Source organism: Bombyx mori, chromosome 8 (genome assembly GCF_030269925.1).
Source record: "Bombyx mori chromosome 8, ASM3026992v2".
In the NCBI taxonomy this organism is placed as follows: Eukaryota; Metazoa; Arthropoda; class Insecta; order Lepidoptera; family Bombycidae; genus Bombyx; species Bombyx mori.
The window spans coordinates 13,646,282-13,672,166 of record NC_085114.1 but is presented as its reverse complement, the minus strand read 5'-3'; the positions used below and the strand labels follow the sequence as shown (position 1 = coordinate 13,672,166).

General features: G+C 37.5%; 1 protein-coding gene across 1 annotated transcript in view; it reads left to right on the top strand.

Moving 5' to 3' along the window:
* LOC101742005 (guanylate cyclase 32E) overlaps window positions 1–23,216 on the top strand; it is a 50,826-nt gene extending 27,610 nt beyond the window's left edge. The window contains exons 3-13 of the mRNA XM_021346270.3: window positions 6,000–6,113; window positions 7,151–7,276; window positions 8,101–8,229; window positions 9,282–9,411; window positions 10,048–10,170; window positions 15,022–15,111; window positions 15,681–15,804; window positions 16,764–16,852; window positions 17,610–17,739; window positions 20,237–20,328; window positions 21,364–23,216. Coding sequence (XP_021201945.2) covers window positions 6,000–6,113; window positions 7,151–7,276; window positions 8,101–8,229; window positions 9,282–9,411; window positions 10,048–10,170; window positions 15,022–15,111; window positions 15,681–15,804; window positions 16,764–16,852; window positions 17,610–17,739; window positions 20,237–20,328; window positions 21,364–21,498 — 1,282 coding nt within the window. The 3' untranslated portion in view covers window positions 21,499–23,216. The remainder of the gene's footprint in view (window positions 1–5,999; window positions 6,114–7,150; window positions 7,277–8,100; window positions 8,230–9,281; window positions 9,412–10,047; window positions 10,171–15,021; window positions 15,112–15,680; window positions 15,805–16,763; window positions 16,853–17,609; window positions 17,740–20,236; window positions 20,329–21,363) is intronic.
* The last annotated feature ends 2,669 nt before the right edge of the window (window positions 23,217–25,885 follow it).

Here is a 25,885-nt window from a genome sequence, read left to right as displayed (position 1 = left end):
ATCTGCAACGTAAAATGCGCCACCCACCTCGAGAAGCTCTAAGAGTTCGGGTAGCTCTTGTCAACTCTGATGAAACTGAAAAGGCCTTTGAGCCACCAGTAATCCTTCCGTCCTTGAAAAAGAGGAGGAATGCATATTGCAAGCAGAATGAGTTACCGCAGCAGTAGTGACAGGAGACTGAGGAGGAGAGAGTGGTTGCAGAATGATTATCGTTCATGTAATACATCGGTATCTACATAGGCAAAAGGCATAATGGTTTTGTATCATTCCCAATTGAGTCTTATTCTTGTTGGTATCTATTAACGATACTCACAAAGAAAGAATTGAACCGTAGGAAGAGTCATAAAGAATATTATCTATCTATAAATATAAAAATGAATTGCTGTTCGTTAGTCTCGCTAATACTCGAGAACGGCTGGACCGATTTGGCTAATTTAGGTCTTGAATTATTCTTGAAAGTCGAAAGAAGGTTTAAAAGGTAGATAAATATGAAAATGCTCGGAATTAAATAAAAATAACAATTTTGTTTTTCCTTTGATGTGTCCCCCGTCGGACGGATTCCCTTTGTTTGTTTTAAGTTTATTTTATACAAAAGTTTAGGTCTTTTATTTATCGATTGAAGCATTACGAAGTCTGCCGGGTCGGCTAGTTAATAATACAATTCAAAAAATAATTGGATTAAAAAAAGTGATCGACTTTAAAAAAATTGAATTTGAATATCAACCAATTTCATTTTGAATTCGATTCATTAAATATATCAATTAAATTTTTCCATTGTATAAATCTGTGTTCACTTCGGTTCGCTTAATGAGTTGTCAGGTTTGCGGGAGTCATATACGCTCCAGTTGCCGCGGTAATTATCATTTGACGTCACGTTGCATCGATGCTGAGCTATCTATTAACCTAGATTTTCAGTAAACAATTTCATTAAATCTGACTTTTTAATCAATGCAGCAAGAACTTTAGGACCTTAACATGATTTTTTTTTAATTGATCCGATAGTTACGTGATCTATTAGCAAAGTCATGTCTGATAAATATCTTCTACATTCTCGTCTATTTATTTAGAGAGGAACTTAGATGATGGTTATAAGATCAGTGATGGTCTTTTCCTTTTTTATTGCTTAGATGGGTGGACGAGGTCACGACCCACCTGATGTTAAGTGGTCACCGGAGCCCATAGACATCTACAAGGTAAATGCCGCCACCTACCTTGATATATGAGTTTAAAGGTCTTAGTTTTTACAGTGCAACGGTTGCCCCACTTTTCATACCGAAACGCATTACTGCAGAAATAAGCAGGGTGGTACCTACCTGTGCGGACTCACAAGACGTCCTACCACCAGTCAAAAGATTGGCCAGAACTAGTGGTATGCTGTTCTATTCTGCATATGACGATGTAGTGATTTACCAACGGCGCAAACTCGCGATCTTATTACCAATTCAACAGGTCATATAATGTGTTTTTAAGATACCAATGTTACTAGATCGTTCACGTTATGATGTGTATAAGCCCCCTAATCTAACAACAGGTGTACTATGAGACTTAGAACTAATGTCTCAAGGTGGGTAGCAGTATTCACGTTGTTCGTATCTATGGGCTCCGGAAATCGATTAATAGCATGAGCTTGACCTCGCTAGCCCATAAAAAGACATGAGGACTTTTAAATTAACCAAGACTGGTTACAGGCTCCCTCGACTTAAAAGTTAGTCTGTCAGATAGTAGTACGTAGTAGGGTAGTTAATTATATTAGATCAGTGTACCATTGTGTGTAATGCTGTCCTGTATTTTGAGCAATATATTGTGTCGGTGTTTCTACTGCCCTCAGATCTGTCAGAAATTTCATACCTCCCCCATACAGCAGGGAGTATATGCTCAAGCATAGAGGTTCACCCCAAATCCTGATCACGCAGGGGCCAGTCGCTGTCGACCCTCTAGACACGTCTTTACGGATCCATCACATCCAATAACATTTTCATTAGACGCCTTCAGCTCTAACACTAGGAGCAGGGTTAGGGATCCTGGTGACCGTACTCATCGAACTCGACAAAGAGATCGACGTGCAACCTAACCCATGCATCAGCTCGCTGAGTTTCTCGCCGGATCTTCTCAGCGGGTCGCGATTCCGATCCGGTAGTAGATTCATTCGCGCAGCAGCTGCTCTTGAGTTGGAATCCTTCGGAGGCGCTCGGGCAGCTGTTAGCAAATCCCACACCTCGGAAAGGCCTCCGGGCTACCAGTATCCATTCAATCCTTAAAAAAAAGATTCGTCCCGAGACCCGTTTCATACCTTTCAGTAAAGGCGCATGAGGACCCACGATGATGAAACTTAAAATAAATCTTTGGCGACTTTGTTATAATCAATTAACTTTTTTACGTGTAAAATTCTAGTCGCTTTTACTCTATTTACAGTGTTCTTGACTAGATAATACATTTTTAGTATTCGCGGGTAGACACGCTAGAAAACTATAAACATTTTACGATCGTGCTTAATCTTTTTTTGTGGCAAAGTAATTTATTTTTACTTCATAGTATATTTTTTACGTCAATAGGCTTAATTTTTAACGGCTTTTAATGTTATAGAGACAGATATAGAGAGGTAGAGAGAGTTAAGGGTAGATTCTTCAAGCACGGAGGATATATGAGTGTTCTAAATCAAACCAGGTATTATTATACTCTCTTTGTCTCACTAAGTAATCAGTGATGAAGCTTGCACGTGTAGTTACCATTAAATTTTTTTTTGGTCAGAAGATAATTGTTGCATTTCTGCTTATGTATTTGTGGGGGTAAGACCATTTATTTTTTTACTCAAAACTTAACATTGGTTAATTTGAATCAATTCAACAGGTACTTAATGAAAAAAAACCAGTACTTTTTAAAGTTCCTTAAAAATGTTTTAATATTTCTAATGTTTCTTCTTCTAATGTTTCAATATTCAAAATACCATTTTGTGTCACCTGTATAATTGCACCTGTATAAAATACAAATATACAGTTTAAAAATAAAGTATTATGATGAACATCAACTCTTCTTAGTGGGTCGCGTTTCCGATCCGGTGGTAGATTCTGCGAAGCACTGCTCTTGCTAGGGTCAGTGTTAGCAACTCTCCGGTTTGAGCCCCGCGAGCTCACCTACAAACGTTAGGGCGAAGCTGAAATAGCCTCTCAGGGTTATCAGCATAGGTAGGAAAAAAAAAACAAAAGAACATCAACGAATATTGTGTGTACCTAAATCAATAAATCGGAGTCTAATTCGATTTTATCCTTTTATTCAAACTTGACATTCACCAATCGAAACTAATAGAACTGCTGTTTTCCTATATATTATTCAATATTTGAAAATGTAAAAGCTCATATGGTTGAGCTTTAGTACACACAAGTGAGTCAGTGTTCCGTGCCTTTATTAAAATGAGTCACGGGCTCACACACCCACAGACAGACACACACATATACACGCGTCCTTCGGCTCCTCGAAATCGTACGGTACATCCAAAACACTCCGTATAATATCGTATGGACATGTGAAAAATGCTTTAAAATTTATTTATTTTAATGACCAGTCATGGATTATCCAGAATTGATAACATTCAGAGTTGGAAAGCTTATCTGAAACTTGTGATTCATTATGAATAATGTAAAAATAAAATATTTATTCATTTGTTGGATTTTTTTTCTACCTATTCGCTGGTAGCCTTGATGCTATTTCAGCTAAGCCCGGACGGGTAGGTGAGCTCACGGGCTTATCCTGAGAGAATTTGCTAACACTAGCCCTAGCAAGAGCAGTGTTTCGCCGAATTTACCACCGGATCGGAATCGGGATCCACTGAGAAGATCAAAAAACCCAGTGGGCTGTGTCTATGGGTTAGTTCGGTCGTCGAACTCTTCGTCGTAATCGACTGGTTCGACGAGGACGGTGACCGGTGCTTGAGAGGTCTAAAAGCACCGAAAGTAAATCCGGGGCATCCGACAAGACAAGTTTCAGGCGACGGCAGCTTTGCATTGGCCCGTCGCGATCGGTTATCCGATTGATAGGACTGACGATCGCTGGAACAGACAGGTTCTCGAGTGGAGACCGCGCAGCGGAAGACGTAACGTGGGACGCCCCCTGGCTAAGTGGTGCGATGACCTTCGAACGGTGTCCGGCAAAAAGTGGATGAGGAGAGCCGTAGACCGGGCTCAGTGGTGTGGATTGAGAGAGGCCTATATCCAGTAGTGGACGACCATGGGCTGTTGACGATAATGATGATGATGAAAATGTTTTGTGAAGTTGTAGAGGGTACTTTGTGTTAAGAAAGAGTTTAAGCTCTTTCTTCTACATACAACAACTATTACCGGCGCCAATAGACGACACAAAATGAATTCCACCATATACATACCTTGAAACATGAAGAGAAAATTCTCCTTGCATGGCAAAAGATCTATATCAGTTTTGGAACCGAAACCCATGACTATTTAGCAACTGAAATACATAGATAAGATGGTAATACACTCTAGCATTAGTAATTGGACAATTTTGTATATTTTTGGGATCGATTTTTTCACTCGCACACGCTGTCATCATAGAAGTCGTTCGTAAACACGTATTGTGTACGTATCTTAATACGTGAAGCAAAAACTTTGTACGCCTTTTTACGAAAATTGTGTTGTTCTTTTTTTTTATTGCATAGATGGATGGACGAGCTCACAGCCCACCTGATGTTAAGTGGTTACTGGAGCCCATAGACATCTACAACGTAAATGCGCCACCCACCTTGAGATATAAGTTCTAAGGTCTCAGTACAGTTACAACGGCTATCCCACCCTTCGAACCGAAACGCATTACTGCTTCACGGCGGAAATAGGCGGCGTGGTGGTACCTACCCGTGCGGACTCATAAGAGGTCCTACCACCAGTGAAAATGATGGACGGAGGAGTATAAAATTTCTCACACTTATAGAGAATATAGAGAAGGAGTGCAGAATGTTAATATTTTATTAAATTATGCATAAAAAATGCATTAAATCAGTACATAAAAACAATACACACTACTATGTATTTGACACACATACACGCATGCATACTATTTGTTTATTGTCAAACTTTTCTTATAAATTGAGAATAGATTAAGTCTAAAGTGTAGTGTTAACGAAATCTGTGATTATAGAAGCTTAATAGTCTTTTTTTTATTGCTTAGATGGGTGGACGAGCTCACAGCCCACCTGATATTAAGTAGTTACTGGAACCCATAGACATCTACAACGTAAATGCGCCACCCACCTTCAGATATAAGTTCTAAGGTCTCAGTATAGTTACAACAGCTGCCCCACCCTACAAACCGAAACGCATTGTTGCATTGCTAGATACGAATGCACCGGACGTCTTATACTTGGGCCACGACGACTACTAATACTACTCCCAAATCATCCGTGCATAGTAGCTGTATTAACACTTAATTTCGTAAATAAATCCTTAATTACTTATCTCTGGTTCTTATTTCATATTACACATTATATCTCACATTACTGGTATCGGGAGGTGCTTATCAAATTATTGTCTCATCTATTTCTGGTTTTATTCGCTAGAGAAGTGATGTATAAGTTCGATCATATGATTAGCTGCGTCTATATATTTATATAGATGAATAGTAGAGTCCGGAGTAATAAATTTACATTAAGTTCGTCACAAAACACGGACGTAGAGTTTATCTCTGGAAAGAAACAGCCAGCCTGGCCTTTCTTTTTCTTTTCTTTTTCCAATTTTTATCTAGTCCCAAATTAGGATTCCCAGTTTTATAGATACCAGAGATTGACATACATACTTATACACGTTTAAATATATTTATATAATAAAGACCCAGATAAAGAGCAAACAAACCTATTCATTACACGAATGTTTACCCACTGCTTAAATCAAACTCACGACCCCCGCGTAACAGTCAGGGGCGTTAGGTACTGTATGTACCACCAATTGCACCAAAATCTGTATGTACTATTATACTATATGTTACTTTGTTTCCTTAAGGTACCTGGTCGGATTCAAGAATCTTCTGCGCAGCATCGAGTGTAAGGGTATTGCTTCGGTTTTGGGCATCAACTATTTCGCAAGAGGGTATCTGCAAGCGAAAGCATACGAAAGGTAATTTGGGAATCGAGTCTTTGTAACTTAGTACTGGAAAGTAGACTGTACTTGGACGAGCAATCTAAAGGGTCCACTGAACAACTGAATAAATGACGTCACTAAAACCATAAGAATTCGCTGGAAACTACCCTCCTCTAATCGGCTATTTTCGAATTATCTAATAAAGTTCTGTGGCTCTGTAAAGTTCGCAGGAATCCCCAAATATATATGAGTTTATACATATCTAGCGAATTAATGTCTATTGTGTAATGACTGAAGTATCCCTTGATAAACGTCTTACAGAAATACCTTATGGTGCTAAATCAATTACATTTGCTTGTATTTTACTGCTTTATGCTTAAAATCAGAATGCATCATCATACACAGGGATAGGAATAGAAATAGACAATATAGGGTCGTCACAGCGATTAAGAGCAAAGTTGGGTACGTAAAATGAACAGTATGCTCTAGGACTAAGGTTCTTTTGGTCATACGGTAGATGTTAGTAGGATGATTTTGGATCAATGATGCTCTGAAAGGGTGATAGAAAAGTAGTATTGTGTGTAGGAGCCGAGTTGTCTTACCTTGATTCGAAAATAGACATGATGACTGCCACAGGCAAAATACGTTCGTTTCTACTATTGTTACGCCGGTAAGAGTAACGCCATCTATCGCCGAATAGTCGAACGAATATCAATGGATACAGTAGCATCTAGAACGCACGAGAGGTACAACGCCATCTATTGTCAGATAGCGGAAACACAGTACTCGGCTTTTGTGGAATATTCTCAACGATTCTAAGGATTTTGTCTCGACTATAAAAGCGTTGCAGAGACGGCACGCAGTCAGTGAGTAATCGGAACTACTCGAAGCGAAACAGCGAACGGAGCACCTGAAGCGAAGCGGAAGAAGCGAATTGAGAGTTTTTCAGTGTTTGTTGAGTGTTTTAAGTGTTGAATACAGTTTTTAGTTGTACTTTGGTGAAATTATCTTTATCCCGAACCCCAGCGCGTAACACTATTATGAAGTTGTTCTAATTTCCTCACTTATTACAGATACGTGGCTCATATGACGTTAGGTAGAGATCTACTCGACAATACTCTGAACTTGGTGCCTTCTTTGATACCGCTTCATAAAGACATTAAAGAAGACAGCCCGGAATACCAAGATTTAGAGAAAAAGTAAGTTTGGAATGAAGTACTATCGATGAGGAAATAAAAGTATTTATACTACAAAGATGTACCAATAAAAGTTAAAATTAAAATGATCAGTGAATATAGTTACTTGTCGAAAGCAACAAGGCAAAGAGAGTATGTAATTCAAAGCGAAGTTCCAAATACTAATAAGTCTGAAATTAATTTATTAATTAAGGTATGAACCAATGAAGAAAAATGAAAAATAAATTTAAACTATTCGAATAAAAACATGTTTATAAATAATTAAATTTTTGTTCATTTTATAAGTAAGACTATTTTGCTGTATGTTTCAATTAATGGTGGTAGGAACTCTTGTAAGTCCACGCGGATAGGTAACACCACCCTGTCTATTTCTGCCGTGAAGCAGTAATTGCGTTTCGGTTTGAAGAATGGAGCAGACGTTGTAACTATACTTGAGACCTTAGAACTTGTATCTCAAGCTGGGTGGCGTATTTACGTTGTAGATGTCTATAGGCACCAGTAACCACCTAACACCAGGTGGACTGTGAGCTCGTCCACCCATCTAACAAAAAAAAAAAACATAAAGACCAACTAGAAATAAAAACTGAAAAGAAAAATAGATTGCTGGATTTTTTCGCTGCATTATGTGCATTCTATTTATTACCATTCATAATAAGAATATATAACATTACGACAGAAAAGTAAACGGAGTAACCGTTAAATAACTAGCTGAATAAAGTGACCTATAATTATTATCATAAAAACATAACATTTTGAACCTTATAAAAGCGAGATATCAAAATAGTTTTGCAAGATGCTTCAACTTTTCACATTCAATATTATTATAGGAATCAGCAAATAGTTGATAACAAGCATCAAGAAGGGAGTGTCGCTGAAGCTATAGAGTACTTCGATCAGACGGCTACATTTCTGGATAAGCTGAGGGCTGTACAGAAACAACTCCGAGAATATATCAGGTTTGTCTATACTCTATACTAATATTATAAAAAGGAAAGATTTGTTTGTTTGTTTGTTTGTTTCGAATAGGCTCCGAAACTACTGGACCGATTTGAAAAATTCTTTTTCCATTAGAAGCCGACATTGTCCCTGATGAACATAGGCTACTTTTTTTAATTTTTTTTTGATTTTTTTTTTGTTTCATGTGTGTTTTAATGTTTCCGAAGCGAAGCGAGGGCGGGTCGCTAGTTAACTATATCCAAAAGAACAGAAGAAAGTTGTACTTCAAAATCCTAATTGAACGGTTCATTAGTATTAAAAGTTTTCATTGTTGAAATAGTTTTATTTAATTGTTGTAAGATTTCTGGAATTCAAGTTATTTATGATTGAGAGTCTAACATTCCTCATGTCAAGCGTTAACTAATTAGAGATATTGCATAGTTATTGCCGTGTTGATCAAAGTAATCCATGATGCTATAAGAAACTTCGATATTGTAGGAGTATCGATTCGTCATCAAATATTTCGGAAATCAAATAATCTTGTAACGTTAGTGTAAGTTTTACTGCTGGTGAGACCTCTTGTGAGTCCGCACGGATAGGTACCGACACCCTGCCTATTTCAGCCGTGAAGCAGTAACGCGTTTCGGTTTGAAGGGTGGGGCAGCCGTTGTAACTGACACTGAGACCTTAGAACTTATATCTCAAAGTGGGTGGCGCATTTACGTTGTAGGTGTCTATGAGCTCCAGTAACTATTTAACAACAGGTGGGCTGTGAGTTCGTCCAGTTTCTCACTGGTTTTTCTCAGTCGCGTCGCGTTTCCGGTCCGGTGATAGATTCTACGAAGCACGGCTTTTGCTAGGGTTCGTGCTAGCAACGTCATCAGGTTTGAGGCCCGTGAGCTCATCTACTAGTTAAGGCGACGCTGATATAGCATCTCAAGGCTATCAGCTTAGGTAGAAAAAAAAGAAAAAAAAGAGTTCGTCCACCCATCTAAGCAATAAAAATAAAAAGTACAGATAACATCAAAATTTGCTCTCAAGTATTTTAATGAATTAATTTTTTTATTTTTAGGGAAGGTGCAACGGAGAGTTTGAAAGACGCAAGGCAAAGCGAAGCGATTTGCGCTGGTATACTCGTACTGGTCTGCGTTGTTTCACCCATTATAATTGCATTGGTCAGAAACGCTGTCAACACTATACAGGTATTCACGAATTTCGTAGATTCTATCGATTTTTCAGCGCGTTCGTATGTCCCGGAAAATGTTGCTTTCTATAAAAAAGCGCAAGATACTCGCCGGTATTGCCTCCGTCTAACAGCTGTTCCGGCTGGCTGCTGATAGAGATGAATACAGGAAGATAACGGCCAACCTTCAGAATTGAAGAGGCACTGGAAGAAGAAGGAGAATCGATTTTTAAAAATTACTATATAACCTCCAGATTAATATTAGCTTATTCCAAAAAACTGGTTTAAAAAAAAGAATTATTGATAATGAAGTGATTTTGATTTTAAAGGTCAATCGCCAATCCTCAGGCTGTATTGATTCTCTTACAAAAAAGTATTGAATTCTAGTCTCGAGATTTTTCGGATAAGAATTTTAGTAATGTTATTTGGAATTTTATATTTTATTTTGCTAAGGGAGAAACAGGATCTTTGAGAAACATAAATCGAGATTTGTTTGTTTTTAAAACAATCTCTAGGTTAAGCTGTGCACTAAAATATTTTGCTCTAAGCTAGTTTTAGATAAAGGGTTGAAATTTCAGCTACCACACCCCTCTCTATGCTGGAACACTGAATTTTTGAGCGCTAAAAATACATAAGACACTTCAATTTTTTTCAGGTATATGCGAGAAATTTATCAGAGAAAGCAAGAGAACTGGAGCACGAAAAGGAACTTAGCGACTCACTATTGTATCAAATGCTTCCACCGAGCGTCGCTAAACAATTGAAACAAACACAACAGGTACTGTGTTTTTTCCTTTACATCTTAAATCTTTTCAGGGTCGTCTTAACTACATCGATGATGCATTTGATGGATATATGTTATTTTTTTATTAACTTTTACCGCGGTACATTGCCACTTCTAAGAGCTTTGTTTTTTTTTATTGCTTAGATGGGTTTACGAGCTCACAGCCCACCTGATGTTAAGTGGTTACCGGAGCCCATAAACATCTACAACGTAAATGCCGCCACCCACCTTGAGATAATATGAGTTCTAAGGTCTCTGTATATTTACAACGGCTGCCCCACCCTTCAAACCGAAACGCATTACTGCTTCACGGCAGAAATAGGCAGGGTGGTATTACCTACCCGTGCGGACTCACAAGAGGTCCTACTGCCAGTAAATTAAGTTGTTGTAAGTTATTGCAAAAACCAAGAACTTAGTACTCCTGGATGAGATCAGCGAGTCCATAACCGTCCACAAGGACTCCTTATACAATAAGACTCTTCATGCAACTCACATTTTTTTATACATTGCCGAGAATTTCAGTTTTCTAGTTGCATAGGCGATGAGAGCAATTCTTTATTGTTCGTCAAAAGATGAAGTGGGGTAAAAGTGTAGTGATGGTATTGATGGAAAACAGTCTCACAGTCGATAGCTCTGTAACGGTCATTAACAAAGGCTTAAGAGCTACATAAAAGTCGTTTTCTTTACGTACCTATATTAAACTTTATTATTCGTAAGTGGAGAATCGTGATGATAAGGTCCTACATATTCTCACATCCGCCATTCAGAGATCGACCTTCATCTAAACGATTCTATGAAACAGAACGATAAACATCAAATCTAATCGTTGTTAACGATGAATTTTGCACAAATTCTGTATGATTCATTACTGGTAGTCGGAGTTATTGGAAGTCTGCTTAGATAGCACCACAGTTGTTCGTGATTTGGGTATTTATTTGGATTCCAGTTTGATTTTTGATGTTCATGTTAATGAAATAGTAAATAAGGCTTTTCGAATGTTAGGCTTCATACTTAGAGTTGGTAAAGACTTTAAAAGACCATCTACTTTGATTCTGTTGTACAACAGTTTTGTACGGTCTATATTGGAATATGGCTCCGTCACATGGAATCCCCAATATAATATTTATATTCAGCGACTAGAAAAAGTCCAAAAAAAGTTTTTTAAGCATCTTTTATACCATTGTCGTCGCTTTAACTCTCCAGAACCGACAGAATTTGTCTCTCTAGTCGATCGCAGGCTACTGAGGGATGAAATGTTTTTATATAAAATAATAAATATCTAATCTTTATCTCTGCACTCCCTTAAGGTAGACTGTTAGAGAATGCCTATGGCATTAAGTCCGCCTTTATACTTTCTAGTATAAGAAGTTATAAATAAATAAATAAATAACGAGATTGATTCTAGCTATCTTCTTTCCAAAATTTCATTTAAATGTAGTCGTATTTCCGCGCGTTCTAAACAGACCTTCCACATGTCCACGGCTCGAACGAAATATGCTTCTAACTCTTTTGTCCGTATAGCCCAAGAGCCCGCGACAGCCAGACCTTCGTTATTTTATAAAAGCTGAAAGTTTCTCTGTGTATGTCTCCAACACAGGTAAGAACGACCCGCGATTATAGAGTTCCGATTGTGGTTACTTTGGCAGGTAACAGGCAGTAAAGGTATATAAAATAGTACCTTAAATTCGTTAAAGTATAAAGGTTTTTTTTTTAATATTTAGTCCAGAATATCTTTAGAAATCATGATATCCGTTGCCGGACACTTTTTCCAGTTGTTACCCCCTGCCAGACACCCTTAAACTTTAATAAATTTTAATTATACTTTCGTTATACTATAAAAGCTAAATTTTATATATGTTACTTAGGGACTTATAAAAATATGTTACCCCAAGAGCCGGACAGTTTTAATGGTTCTTACATCTTGCCAGACACATTGAGAGCCCGCTGTAGGTGCGAGCGCGAGGTAGCAACTGTTCAAGCGGGTGTGAGCGAGATAGAGTGCTTAGTCTATTGTGATCTTTTAAGATATCCAATAAAAAAATTATTTTATTACGTTCATAGCAATATTATAGAAAATAAAAAAGGTTATTTTAATATTATAAAGTACAAACAAAATATTACATGTCAAAGAAAAATATTTAATCGTTCTTATAATTTTCCTCATTGTCGTCGATATTGAACTGATGAATAAGGCGATATCAATATCGCCTTATTCAGTCGAGTCGGCCTGAGGGGCCTACGAGGGGGGGCATAGCTACTACCGTATCCGATTTGAGAGTACGAGCTAAGCGGTAGTAAGACCTTTGAGAGGGCGCGAGTCCTTCTAAGAAATCAGACCATCTGGCATCTCGGACTTCGGCGATGCGAGACTTTACGTCGCGTTGTAGGGCACGCATTCGAGTACGATTTTCCACTGTAGAATACCTATCGTAGGCACGGATCGAAGCGTTCTTAGCTCTAAGGAGTTCTCTAATATCGTCGGGCAATTTGAAGCGGTGAAGGAAGTCCTCCGCCACAACTTGCTTTGATGACCTATCTAATGTCGAGGTGATGTGTGACGTTACGATGTCTATGGCTTCAGCGGTATCCTGAGGAGACGGGGTAGAGTCCGGGCTAAACGGGAGCGATGGTGGATCAGATTCAGCCAGGCTAATGCCCAGCGTGTGCCAATCCACCACAGTCCTCGTGACGGGAACGGAATCGGGAGCGCGACCGAGCTTCATAATGACGGGGCGGTGGTCTGAATCTAACTCTAAAACTACTTCGATCGAGTGTAAGCGCAGAGTTACGTTTTTTAATAACGCTATGTCGAGTATATCCGGGTGATGCGCGATATTTAGCGGGTAGTGAGTCGGGGTTAGCGGAGCGATGATATCGAAGGCGAGATCATCGACTAACGCGTCGAGCCGCCTGCCATTAGGGGTTGTGGTGTGTGAGTTCCACCTGATGTGCTTACAATTTAGGTCGCTCGCCAGAATGACAGAGCTTCCCATGCCGAGTGGCGCCTCGATATCACTGCTTAGAACGGATAAATCCTATAAACGACAGCTGATGTGCAGTAAAAGATCACAATAGACTAAGCACTCTATCTCGCTCACACCCGCTTGAACAGTTGCTACCTCGCGCTCGCACCTACAGCGGGCTCTCAATGTGTCTGGCAAGATGTAAGAACCATTAAAACTGTCCGGCTATTGGGGTAACATATTTTTATAAGTCCCTAATTAACATATATAAAATTTAGCTTTTATAGTATAACAAAAGTATAATTAAAATTTATTATAGTTTAAGGGTGTCTGGCAGGGGGTAACAACTGGAAAGTGTCCGGCAACGGATATCGTGATTTCTAAAGATATTCTGGAGTAAATATAAAAAAAAAACCTTTATACTTTAACGAATTTAAGGTACTATTTTATATACCTTTACTGCCTGTTACCTGCCCAAGTAACCACAATCGGAACTCTATAATCGCGGGTCGTTCTTACCTGTGTTGGAGACATACACAGAGAAACTTTCAGCTTTTATAAAATAACGAAGGTCTGGCTGTCGCGGGCTCTTGCTCTAGTAGATCTTGTAGGTTGTATGATGCTAAGTTCTCTAATGCTGCTCTTTTGCTTGTCACTTGTAGCATATAGAAAAGCTGTTTTGGAGTGTTTATAGGGTGATTTGGCCCGATAAGTATTGTAGTTTTATAGTGTAAGTTAATGTATAAAATGATATGTGCGTATTGTGTTGCTTTTGTTTTTTTTGTTTTTTTGTAATTTAAATTTCTAAATTTCTCTTCTTGTTCACTGTCTACTTATATGTGATTTTGATTGTGGAAACATATTTGGTTATTGTTTTAGCTATATTTTTTTAAAATATTGTATGTTTGTATTGTACTGTTTGTTTCCCAAATAAATAAATAGTTACGACCTTCCCGCCCATGTCTGCCTCAAGACAGACACGCTTTCCGGTGTCGCTTTGGGGTCATCACGTCCCCTTACGGGGGCACGGGACGGGGGGCCTCGGGGATCCCCCTCTGCCCGGGCTTGTGACTCCCTGCCTATCGAGGCAGGGGTGATGCACTGCAGGTTGGAGTTTTGCAGGATTGAGCGCGTTGGGTGGGACGTTCTTGATAGTGAAGGTAGAGGCGAAGATCTTCTCTCTTCTCTTCTTCCTCATCTACATGGGGGGCGGCTGCTTCTCTCCTGCCATTTTTTATTATTTTTATTATTTGAAGTATAGTATCGTTGTTATACAAGCAAATAAGGAGTCTCATAAAACTCTAACACACCTCTGTACTGTGATGCCTATATGCTTTGGTAACCAATGAATGGTAAGCCGTGGGTTCATTCACTTAAATATCCAATGATAATAAGAAATTGTATAGAATTAGAATTCCAAATGATATTAAACAACACATCTACATAATAATTAAATAAATAATCTTAATACCATCTGAAGATATATAAATATGTAATATAGTAAATTTCATAATCTGTGGTCATATTTTCTCTTTTTTTTTGTGTTTAAATGGGTGTACGGGTTCATGGCCCACCTGGTGATAATTGGCTACCAGACCACAGATATTAATAAAATAAATGCCGCCTTTTACCTAGGGTCATGAGTTCTATATTACACTATATAGTGAAACGTCAGCACCACCGTTCAAACAAAATTACTGCTTCAGGACAGAAGTAGACTGGGTTGTGGTACCTACCCGTGCAGACTCGCAAGGCACCCTACTACCAGTAAATATCATTAAGATCCCTAGAAAATGGAATGTATTGTTTTAAAACTTGTATTAGATGTCCATCGCTGAGTTAGGCTTCGAGACGTGTGACTCTATGCAGTGATTGGTTTCAGGTACCCGCAGAGTTTTTCGCCTCTGTGACCGTATATTTCAGCGACATAGTGGGCTTTACAGCCATTGCAGCTGTGTCTACACCTTATCAAGTGAGTAAAGGCTTTTTTTTGTTCACTGATCTTTAGGCCCTTAAATATTAAAATATTTACATTCGAAGTCATCCATTAATTGCAACTGCCACTGGGGCAAATTTCATTCAAAACGCCTGGAGATACTGCGTTTAATCCATTTCTAAGGATCTCTTCGCTAAGTATCATCTGACTTTGAAACGGATTCTCCTCCACAGTACATCCGGAATACAATGACATATTCTTTTTCAAACGTGATTTCTAGAGTTCTAGCAGTAAGCAGAGTTTCGGGCATTGCTGAAGCTTATGAGCAACTGTTTACCAAGATGGGCCACATGTACGTCTGCCTAAGAAGATAATTGAATATTTATTTGTATTCTAAAGACTGCTCATCATCACTAATTTGTGTGTATTCCTAGATTGGATTCATGATTGCGGAAGAGTGATTTAAATAGGCCTTAGGTTGACCCGGTGGCACATTGTTAGGCCAATAGTTGTGGGTAGGTTTTGGAAACATCGTTTTGCAAAACAGGTTAATTTTTGATGATAATGTGCACTTTCATTCAAATTATTTTTATATATTTATTCAGGTGATCAGTTTCTTGAACTCCGTTTACAAGTTGTTCGACGAAAGGATTGAATGTTACGACGTATACAAGATTGAGACCATTGGTGACTCTTACATGGTGGCGTCCGGGATACCGGTTAGGAATGGTAGGTATAGATGAAGTCAGCGCTAAGACTGGCCGAGTTCAACGAGCGACACCCTAAATGGGAATTTCTGTAGATAGACTCTCTAGTTATGGTCAAACGAACTGACCTGACCAGGGTCTGTTCTGTTATTTTTTCATAATATATATATAGAAGACACAAGCCTTCAGTTTTCCCTATGATTTTCCCGTTTTCATCTTAAACTCTTCACCCGAATTCGAATCTTGTGATCTACTCATTGTTTTGCTTGTTTTTCGTTTTTTTGTGCATTGGATGATAGACCAGAATATCAGATTTGGGAATGAAACATCGCAATCACTTATGGACATCCGCAAAGCCAGGGACGTAGCCGTACAGCTGAGGATTTTTCTTGAACCATCTCTGAAGAAGAGAACGGGCATGTTAGGCCTGATCTATGAAGCTAATTATCCCCATGTGGTTTCTGCGATTGTGAGGAATTTCGAAAGTACATACGAAGTACTTGTTGAACGTCAAAAAGAACTACCGCCAATTCACAAAAAATAGCCTCCGTCCTGAAAATAACTGGAAAAAAACTCAGCGGGCATGTCTTTTTTTTTAAACATTAGATTATTATTTTTTAAATATTCATTTTTACAAGAGGTATTAACAATTATTAATTAGCAATATCGAAATGCCCGGAGCGAGCAACTCATTCCCACTTTGTGCAATCTTATAGATAATCATTGACTTTATATAGTAAGCTTTATTGCACAGATGTTCTTTAATAGTTTTCTTAAACCTATGTATATATGTAGGTTCTGAACATCTTGTAGGATTTTGTTGTACAGGCGCACAGACGAACACCCGAATGAATTTCATATCTTATGTAACCTACTCATCGGCACATCTAGCTTGTGTTTGTTTTGTTGAGACCAACCCTCTCGAGATGTTTTGAGAGGCTTTTTGGGCCATTATTATTATTTAGTCTATGTTTTGTGTAGGTAATAAGCACGCGTCCGAGATAGCCAGTATGGCGCTGGAGCTGCTGGAAGCGACATCAATGTGTCGTCTACCGCATCGGCCCGATCAGGTACCTTGCTTAGGTAATACATGTTGTGTTTGCTATCATGTTTGGCTTCTTGCATGAGCACCTTGACGAGTGCGGCGATTCTTCGAGATTAAGCTGATTTAGCGCTTTTTGTTAAGATCACAAATTCATTTGACTAAGCTTCCCGTATAATCGAATTACTTTTGATCATATTTCATTTAAGAGTGGACGCAAGTAAGTTCTAGAATATGTATGTTAAAAAAAAACATTCGATATATGTAACTTTTTGTCGTAACAGCATTATGATTTCAGTTGCAATTTTATCTTTAGTTCTTTCAATCTGATATGTTCAATTTTCCAAACGTTCGCTTTTACGTATCATTCACGCACTAAAACCACGACGATAGGCGTAATAATCTAATAATAGCGTATGAGTAATTATTTTCCTTATATCCAATGTTAATTAGTGAAAAAAATGGTGCGCGTGCAACTTGGTGCACGTGAAAGAAGTGGAACTTCTTTTGCGATTTGTAGTATTGTGGTTTTCTTAATTTTTTCATCCATAAATCAAATTTCTCTTATAATAAGGAATGCTGTGTATGCGAGAAATGATCTAGCTCGCTTTGTCTTTCCCCTCTCTCCACGGTCGAGTGGTTCACGAGACGCTGTCTATTTTCTCACTCTTGCTCTTCCTAAATTGTATCTTTTCTCTCTAGCCGTAACGAATCTGTCACGAGTTAAATTTTACTCTCAACGCGCCTAAACAAGTTTCACTTCAATAATATGAAATTTTTTACAGACTTTATGCATGAGAAGCGGTATTCACACCGGTCCCTGTGTGGCTGGGATTGTGGGCAGTAAGATGCCTCGGTACTGTCTATTCGGAGACACCATTAACACGGCCAGTCGCATGGAAAGCACCGGAGAACGTAAGTTTGTTTTAATCTGCTGAAAGTGTTACTGAAAGTTATTACTGGTGGTAGGACCTCTTGTGAGTCCGCACAGGTAGGTACCACCGCCCTGCCTATTTCTGCCGTGAAATAGTAATGCGTGTCGGTTTGAAGGGCCCGGCAGCAGTTGTAACTATACAGAGACCTTAGAACTGATATCTTAAGGTGGGTGGCGCATTTACGTTGTAGATGTTTATGGGCTCCGGTAACCACTTAACATCAGGTGGGCTGTGAGCTCGTCCACCCAACTAAGCAATAAATAAAAAATGTGTTTGATACCGTCGGCTTAGTTGGCATCAAAACACCACTACCCATTTGAAGCACAAACATAGTTTGGGAGTCATTTGGGATAACGGTTGTGTTCTTGAAACAGAATACATAGTGATTTGGTGAAGTCAATAGGACGTTGATAGCGATGAGCGCAGAGAACTTTACCAGAAAATAACTGTTTAGGGCTAAAAGGTTTTTTTAATCAACATGAGTAAGTAAACTCAAAAATGATTATGCAGAGACAGCGGCAATTGGAGCCGCTAGGCAATGTCGATGGCATCTTGAACCACAATATTAAATGAAAAAATAATCTATTTTGGTACAACAAGCAGCTCACGAAACAAGAACTTAGATAGGAACCAGGTGGTTAAGATTTAAAAAACATGAGTTGTAAAATTAATGAGGATATTGCTATGGACAAATTATTAGCAGTAAAGGAGTTCTGGGTTGCCCACTATCTTCTTCTGATACGAAAAAACTTCATTAGGATCCATTCATCATGAACTAGGTGAGCGAGAACTTGCGAAAGCTAGGAAGTTATTGGCGTCCTATATCAGAATCAAATCAGAGACCGAAGAAAAGATGGGTCGATGATATAATAAAGATTGCTAGAAAAAATTGGTTGCATTTGGCCAAGGACAGGGAATGGTAATCTGGTTTTGTCTGGTGGTAGGACCTCTTGTGAGTCCGCACGGGTAGGCACCACCACCCCGCCTATTTCTGCCGTGAAGCAGTAATGCGTGTCGGTTTGGAGGGCGGGGCAGCCGTTGTAACTATACTGAGACCATAGAACTGATATATCAAGGTGGGTGGCGGCATTTACGTTTGTAGATGTTTATGGGCTCCTCTAACGACTTACATCAGGTGGGCCGTGAGCTCGTCCACCCAACTAAGCAATAAAAAAATAAAATAGATAAGGATGAAGGAGTCTTTTACCCAAGAAGGGGCCACATAACAAAGAAAAAAGAAGAAATACGTAACTAGTTTATAATCTGATATATAATTCCATTGTTAAGTGGAAATAAAACTACGAGTATCAGAATAATAATCAGAATCAGAATCAACAACAATTTGTCGAACATTAAAAGATATTTAGCCGATACTGACAAAATTAATTTTATAATAACTTTATCCTTTGCTTCTCAAATTTGTTGTTTTGTTATTTATAATATATAAACAATTATATCGTAATATATTCAGATTTCAAAACGTTTTCCTTATAAATTCGAAGAAGAATTTTGATTACATAACATATCGAAACAATCCCACAACTATTGCATTATAACCGTTGCAAAAATTTGCTCAACATATACATGGAACATATTGTCCATATTTTCCAGCAAAATGTATGAATCTCTACCAATTATGCCGCCGATAAATCTTGCCACATTACTTTTAGACAACGACCGGAAAGATTTAAATATGAGGCCGTCAGAGCAAGAGTCCAAAAATCTTTATATTCGTGCTTAAATATTGCAATTTATTTAAACCATAATATTTTTTTATGCAAACCGTACTATCCTTAGTTTGACCCATAGATAACATATGGATTAGTAAACATAATTTTTGCCTACGAAGCAAGGTAAGATTAAATTCAAAACTCATTATCTCCATGCTGATTATGGTAAGCTTAGGACCTTAGCCTTATATGTAGCATTTGTTACGACTGATGATCTAAGGGAAGATCTGTATCTAGAATGCTACCGTAGTCATTTAGATTACTTTCTCGAAGGTTCACCAGTTGCACGTGACCAGTATTATTTACTATTTTTAGATATTACTGCACAACGCTCTATGTTAGTAGCCAACGGACAGTTTGCACATCACATTCGTGCTGGGGAAAGATAACACCTTTCAGGATGTATTTACTGGTGATAGGACGTCTCGTGAGTCCGCATGGGTAGGTACCACCACCCTGCATATTTCTGCTGTAAAGCAGTAATGCGTTTCGGTTAGAAGCCATGGTGCAGCCGTTGTAACTATACAGAGACCTTAGAACTCATATCTCAAAGTGGGTGGGGGCTTTTACGTTGTAGATATCTATGAGCTTCGGTAACCATTTAACACCAGGTGGGTAGTGAGCTCGTCAGCTTCACGGCAGAGATAGGCAGAGTGGTGTTCCCTACCCGTGCGGACGCACAAGACGTCCTACAACCAGTAAAATATACATGTAATATGTACGTATGTCTTTTATTTTATTTTCTAGCCATGAAGATTCAAATTTCTGAAGACGTCAAAAGGGAAATAGATAAAACCGGTCTCTTCATCACGACCCCGAGAGGAGTTGTAGATGTGAAGGTAAGCAATGCGTAACCATAAAAAAGAAAAATTACAATGTGAAAAATGATTTTTGATTGAAGATTCTAATGTTTTTTCAATTAGCAAGAGTCATTAGTAGTAGATGTAGTCTTTGTTTGAGACTTAGTCTAAGAAAGACATGAAATGGTCATTATATTGGTTCAAACCGGAACATATTACTAATTTGATTGGAGACAGACGTATTTGAAACAAATATTAATAGTCATTAATTCAAAATTGTAACTTACCGTAGAAGTCATCTCCAGCTGAACAATTACGAGTAAATTGGTAATGTATCGATCCGATAAAATTAATCAAATTTTAAATTGATTATTTCTTTTGTCATTCGTATTTTGATAGTATAACTATAATAATATACATGCCTATTACATGAATATTAAACATACATTTAATAGAAATAGCTATTTTGGATCCTCCCGATCTACTAACAGTACTTTTAGGTACCCCAAGCACCGGTCATCGTTTCAGTCGAACCCGTCGCTTGCGACGAATGGCTCGACGAGTAAATTAATCCACAGACAGCCCACTGAGTTTCTCGCCGGATCTTCTCAGTGGGTCGCGTTTCCGATCCGGTGATAGATTCTGCGAAGCACGGCTCTTGCTGGGGCTCGTGTTAGCAACGTCATCAAGTTTGAGCCCCGTGAGCTCGCCTACTAATTCGACGAATCTAGAATAACCCCTCGAGGGTACTAGAACAGGTAGGAAAACAAAGCGACATTTCGAGCCCTAGATCCTTAATGTCACATAGCTGCCTTTTTTTAGGCTATTTCAGCGTAACCTTAGCTAGTAGGTGAGCTCACGGGGCTCAAACCTGATAACGTTGCTAACACTAACCCTAGTAAGAGCAGTGTTTTGCAGAATCTACCACAGGATCGGAATCGCGACCCACTGAGAAGATCCGGCGAGAAACTCAGTGGGCTGTGTCTATGGGTTAATTCGCTCGTCGAAATAGCTGCCTGAATACTTAGTGAAACATGCTTGATTTCATATTTCATTCATGTTTTGATGGTCCAGGGTAAAGGTGAAATGACGACTCATTGGCTGGAGGGGCGCCGGCCGGGGTCCCGCACGCCGCTCTCCCTAGCTCCAACACACCCGCAGACACGCTCCTCGCCAAGATACAAACACGACAAGATATTTCATTACTAGCAAACCACATAATATTATAATCTTGTTAATGAGATTGACTGAATAAGCTGAAGTATCAATAATTAACGTATAACTTAAGATCTTTATTATTATTTAAGTATATAAAACTGAATTGCTGTTCGTTAGTCTCGCTAAAACTCGAGAACGACTAGACCGATTTGGCTAATTTTGGTCTTGAATTATTTGTGGAAGTCCAGAGAAGGTTTAAAAGATAAATATGAAAATCCTCGGAATTAAATAAAAATAACCATTTTGTTTTACCTTCGATGTGTCCCCCGTCGGACGGATTCCTTTTGTTTGTTTTAAGTTTATTTTATACAAAAGTTTAGGTCTTTTATTTATCGATTGAGGCACTACAAAGTCTGCCGGGTCAGCTAGTTTGATATAGAAATCGTTTAGGCATCCCCCTATTTTTGTTTGTTTGTCCGTTTGTTTATTTTAAAACCGCTTTACCGATTTCGATGAGTTCATAATTGAATTGAAATCTTAAAAATTATGATGCTACGATATTGACAGATTTAACGTAATGTTTTCATATTTTTTTTAAAACGAAGCGCAATCATCTTTTTACTTAATTTATTGTCACTATTTTAACAGGTTTTTTATTTTAAATTTCAGTGCAATTGCAAGAAATGCTATAATAAAATAAAATGAAATAAATAATGAAATAAAAAATGTTGCAAATGAATCGGGATTCTATACGATTAAATATAGTTAATACACATAAATTAGTTATTGATAAGCAACTCAACAAAAATGTTTACGGGCGTCGGCCACTAGATGGCTTCGCTTCGATTAATTTCTTATTGCTCCTGTAGATGTCAGTAACATATTACCCATCCTATATTTTATTGTTAATGAAGGATTTTGTAAATTTTCAGAAACCACAAATTGATAAAACTTAATCAATTTGTCTATAACAAATAAAGACTTGTATGATTTATATTTTTTTTATTTTCTGTGTTTAGTTGTACAATAATTAAATATCTTAACTTTAACAACATATAAGTTTAGGGGCATCTACTCCAAGATGTTTCTAGTTTCCATAAAAAAAAAATATTTGTCTTAAAGTATCGTAGTTTCAGAGCCCAGCGATTATAGACATTAAACATAAATTAAATAAGGGTAATTAAAAAAAAACTCTTCTTTCTACCCGCGAATAAGTTAACATTTATTTATTCGAATTTTCAGAAATTATGTATGTATATCGGCTGTGAAATATCAAAACCCAGTATCTGCATAAAACTAAATTTTACAGGAGAGCCGAAAAACAATTTCATATCTTTGACAGCGTGCCGTTTCAATAATATTAGTCGTACCTTCTTGAGAGTGATTGCAAAATTTGAGGTGCATAACAGGCTTTATAAAAAAGTAGATTTCATGCGTCTATCACAAAAGATGTGCGTAGAGGAGCAGTTACTAATAAAAAGATTGTTTTCTTAGATCAAACTTTTTGAGTGTGACAATTTCAAAACCTAGTAAGATCACTTGCTTTGTTTTCATCTAATTCTAAAATATAATGAGTGGGGATAAACGCAAATTAATAGACTTAGTAAGATCACTTGCTTTGTTTTCATTTAGGTCTGAATTTACTGAGTAGGAACTAAATGCAATTTTTTAAACATAGTAAGAAAAAACAGAATAAAACAACATAAATATGGGCAGAAATAAGCAGTTTTAATGAAAAAGAAAAAAAAAACACATAATCGGAAACCAAACACTATTTGTTCACAGTAAAAAATCAAAAAATAATCACTCAAAATATTTGAAAACAGTCAAATAAAAATAAATTATTCGGTTATTAATATTTGTCCACTAGAAACTAAATTAACTGGATTATTATTAATCGGTACACTTTGCCAAGACTTCTTCTCCAAAACTTCTTTAAGCTAAATAAAGTTGTTACTATGCCTTCCTTTTTACTTTCGTTAATGCCTCTTGGAATATTTTTTAAGGTTGGCATGATCAAGAGATTGTGTTTTTAATAAGAGAATTCAACTCGGAATACGGAGATTAAAAATCATTCAAAACATATTACGGCACCCATTTACAAATATTATTTCAACCAAAGAACTAAGCAAAAAATTATTAATGGGAACAAGGTCATCATTGCGTCGCGGTATGCGTTTCTTTTTTACCCACTCATACGATTTTTCGAATTCGATAACTTCAATATGCGATTTGCAACCCAAAATTACATTCTTATAGTCTTCAAAATCGTACACAGCATCTTTTGTTTTTAATCTGCCTCTCCATATTGCCATGAACTCCATCAGCGACATGCTTGTGTGATCTTTAGTTAGGTAGGTATTACAAAGTCCAACTTTTTAAATTGAAAAACCCAGAGATTATTATAGTAACAAGTGATGTAAAGAGGATCCAATTTTTATTTTGAGCTCTGCAATTATCACACCACAATATCAAATGATTAAAATCTCTTTCTTTTTCGATCATTGCTGCAATTGCATTAACAATGTCATGAGAATCTCGTCCAGAACAGGCTTCATGCCATAGAATACAAATATTATTAACATTCGTTTTCTTTCTGATTGGTGCAAATGTCAAGTTGAAAGTTATCATTCTACTCAAGAAAAACGATTCTTTGACTTTAGGCATGTCGGGTAACAACATAACTTTTTGTAAATCCATCGAATAGTATCTCACAGAGGAAGTATTTTCTAGGGAGGCATCTTCTTGATACTTTTGTATTGCTTTACTTGCTCTAGCTTTGTGATCCCCGTATGCAGTTTTAACATCCTCTGGAATATTTGCACCTTCATTTACTTTATGTGTCGTAGTAGGTTGCAATTTTGGAAAACAAAAAACCTTGACAATAATAAAACACACTGAAGCGTACTTACATTTCACCATGTTGTTCTTTTAAAGCATTCAAGATCAATTTCGACCTATAAAACTGATTTTTACTCATTTTATAGACAAAAACACGAACAACGTGCAACGATTTTCTCACTTACTAAAGTTTCGCGGGAGTTTTGACGTTTATTTCAACCATTTCATTGCCTTAGTATCTGCATGAACCATTTTAAATCCAAGTAACTACAAGCACTTATTAGGTTTTTAAAATGGTTGATGTTATATACTATGTTCTAATCTTGTAATTTTTGCATTTTGAAAACCTTTACTGTAGATACTAGGTTTCCGACTTTGTGTAACTTCGTTTTTTACAAATTTTTGGGGGTTTTTGCTATCCTAATATGTGGAGAATGGTCTACAAGGTCGAAAAATGCAAAAACACACTTTTTTTTAAATTTGTCAGATACTAGGTTTTGAAATTGGACAGCCGATATACCAATGAAGTTTCTGTTTTTATATCCTTGTTGTGGCTACGACCGGTGATGCTAAGTCTCGCTGTCGATGCAATTATTATAATATAAATTCTATACTAAGCATCAGGTGCAAATGTCGTTGTTATTAAAATGAAATTTGCTCATGCTTGGGATTTTGCAGTAAGCAGCGGCTTGGCTCTGCTCCTGGCATTGCTGAAGTCCATGGGCGACGGTAACCACTTACCATCAGGTGGGCCGTACGCTCGTCTGCCTACAAAGGTAATAAAAAAAAAGAACGGGAGAGTGGTGGGGGAGCGTGGTAGGTAGACTAATTTACGGTCAGTCTACTTAGAGACATTGAACAGAATGTTTCGAACAAAATTGAAATGTTTACGGATTTAGTTTTATTTGGATATATTATTTTTAAATTAAAAGGGGACTAAAAGGTGACTACATGACGATCACGACCACTCTGTCAAGAGTGACACGATTGAGAAGTAGAAGAAGAAAAGGTTTGAAAGGGAATAGAAATAACGTTTTAATAGAAAAGTAAGCTATAATAAAATTTATAATAGTATTTATTAGTTAATTTGTTTATCTTGTCGATGTTATTTAAAATTTTGAAAACCCCAATGGTTTTACTAAAGATGTATTTGAAAAAAAAAAAAACTCTTTTAAATAGTCTTCGAGGAAAGATAAGATGCCGATTCTTTGTTATGAGTAGCTATTAAATTTGGAATTTATTGAAATATTGCAATACGAAAACTAAAATGGACATATTATATGAAATTATCAGTAAATACGTGACTTATTGCTTTGTAGACATTGTTATTTAAGAAGACTCGTTTGTATTATTGATGGTGAATAAAGCGAATTCACATGGAATTGTATGGTTTAATTTGAGCAGCCCATTAAGGACATGTGATACGTTACATCCTTTTTTTTTAATTTCCGTAGTCCGAGGCTTGATGCTATTATTAATTGATTATTGCATGCTGGTACCGAATGCAGGGGAGCTGGAGAGGAAAAAAAACGGACGCTGAATGATGTTCCGTATATCGGTTGCCTTTTTTTTATTGCTTAATAGGGTGACGAGCTCA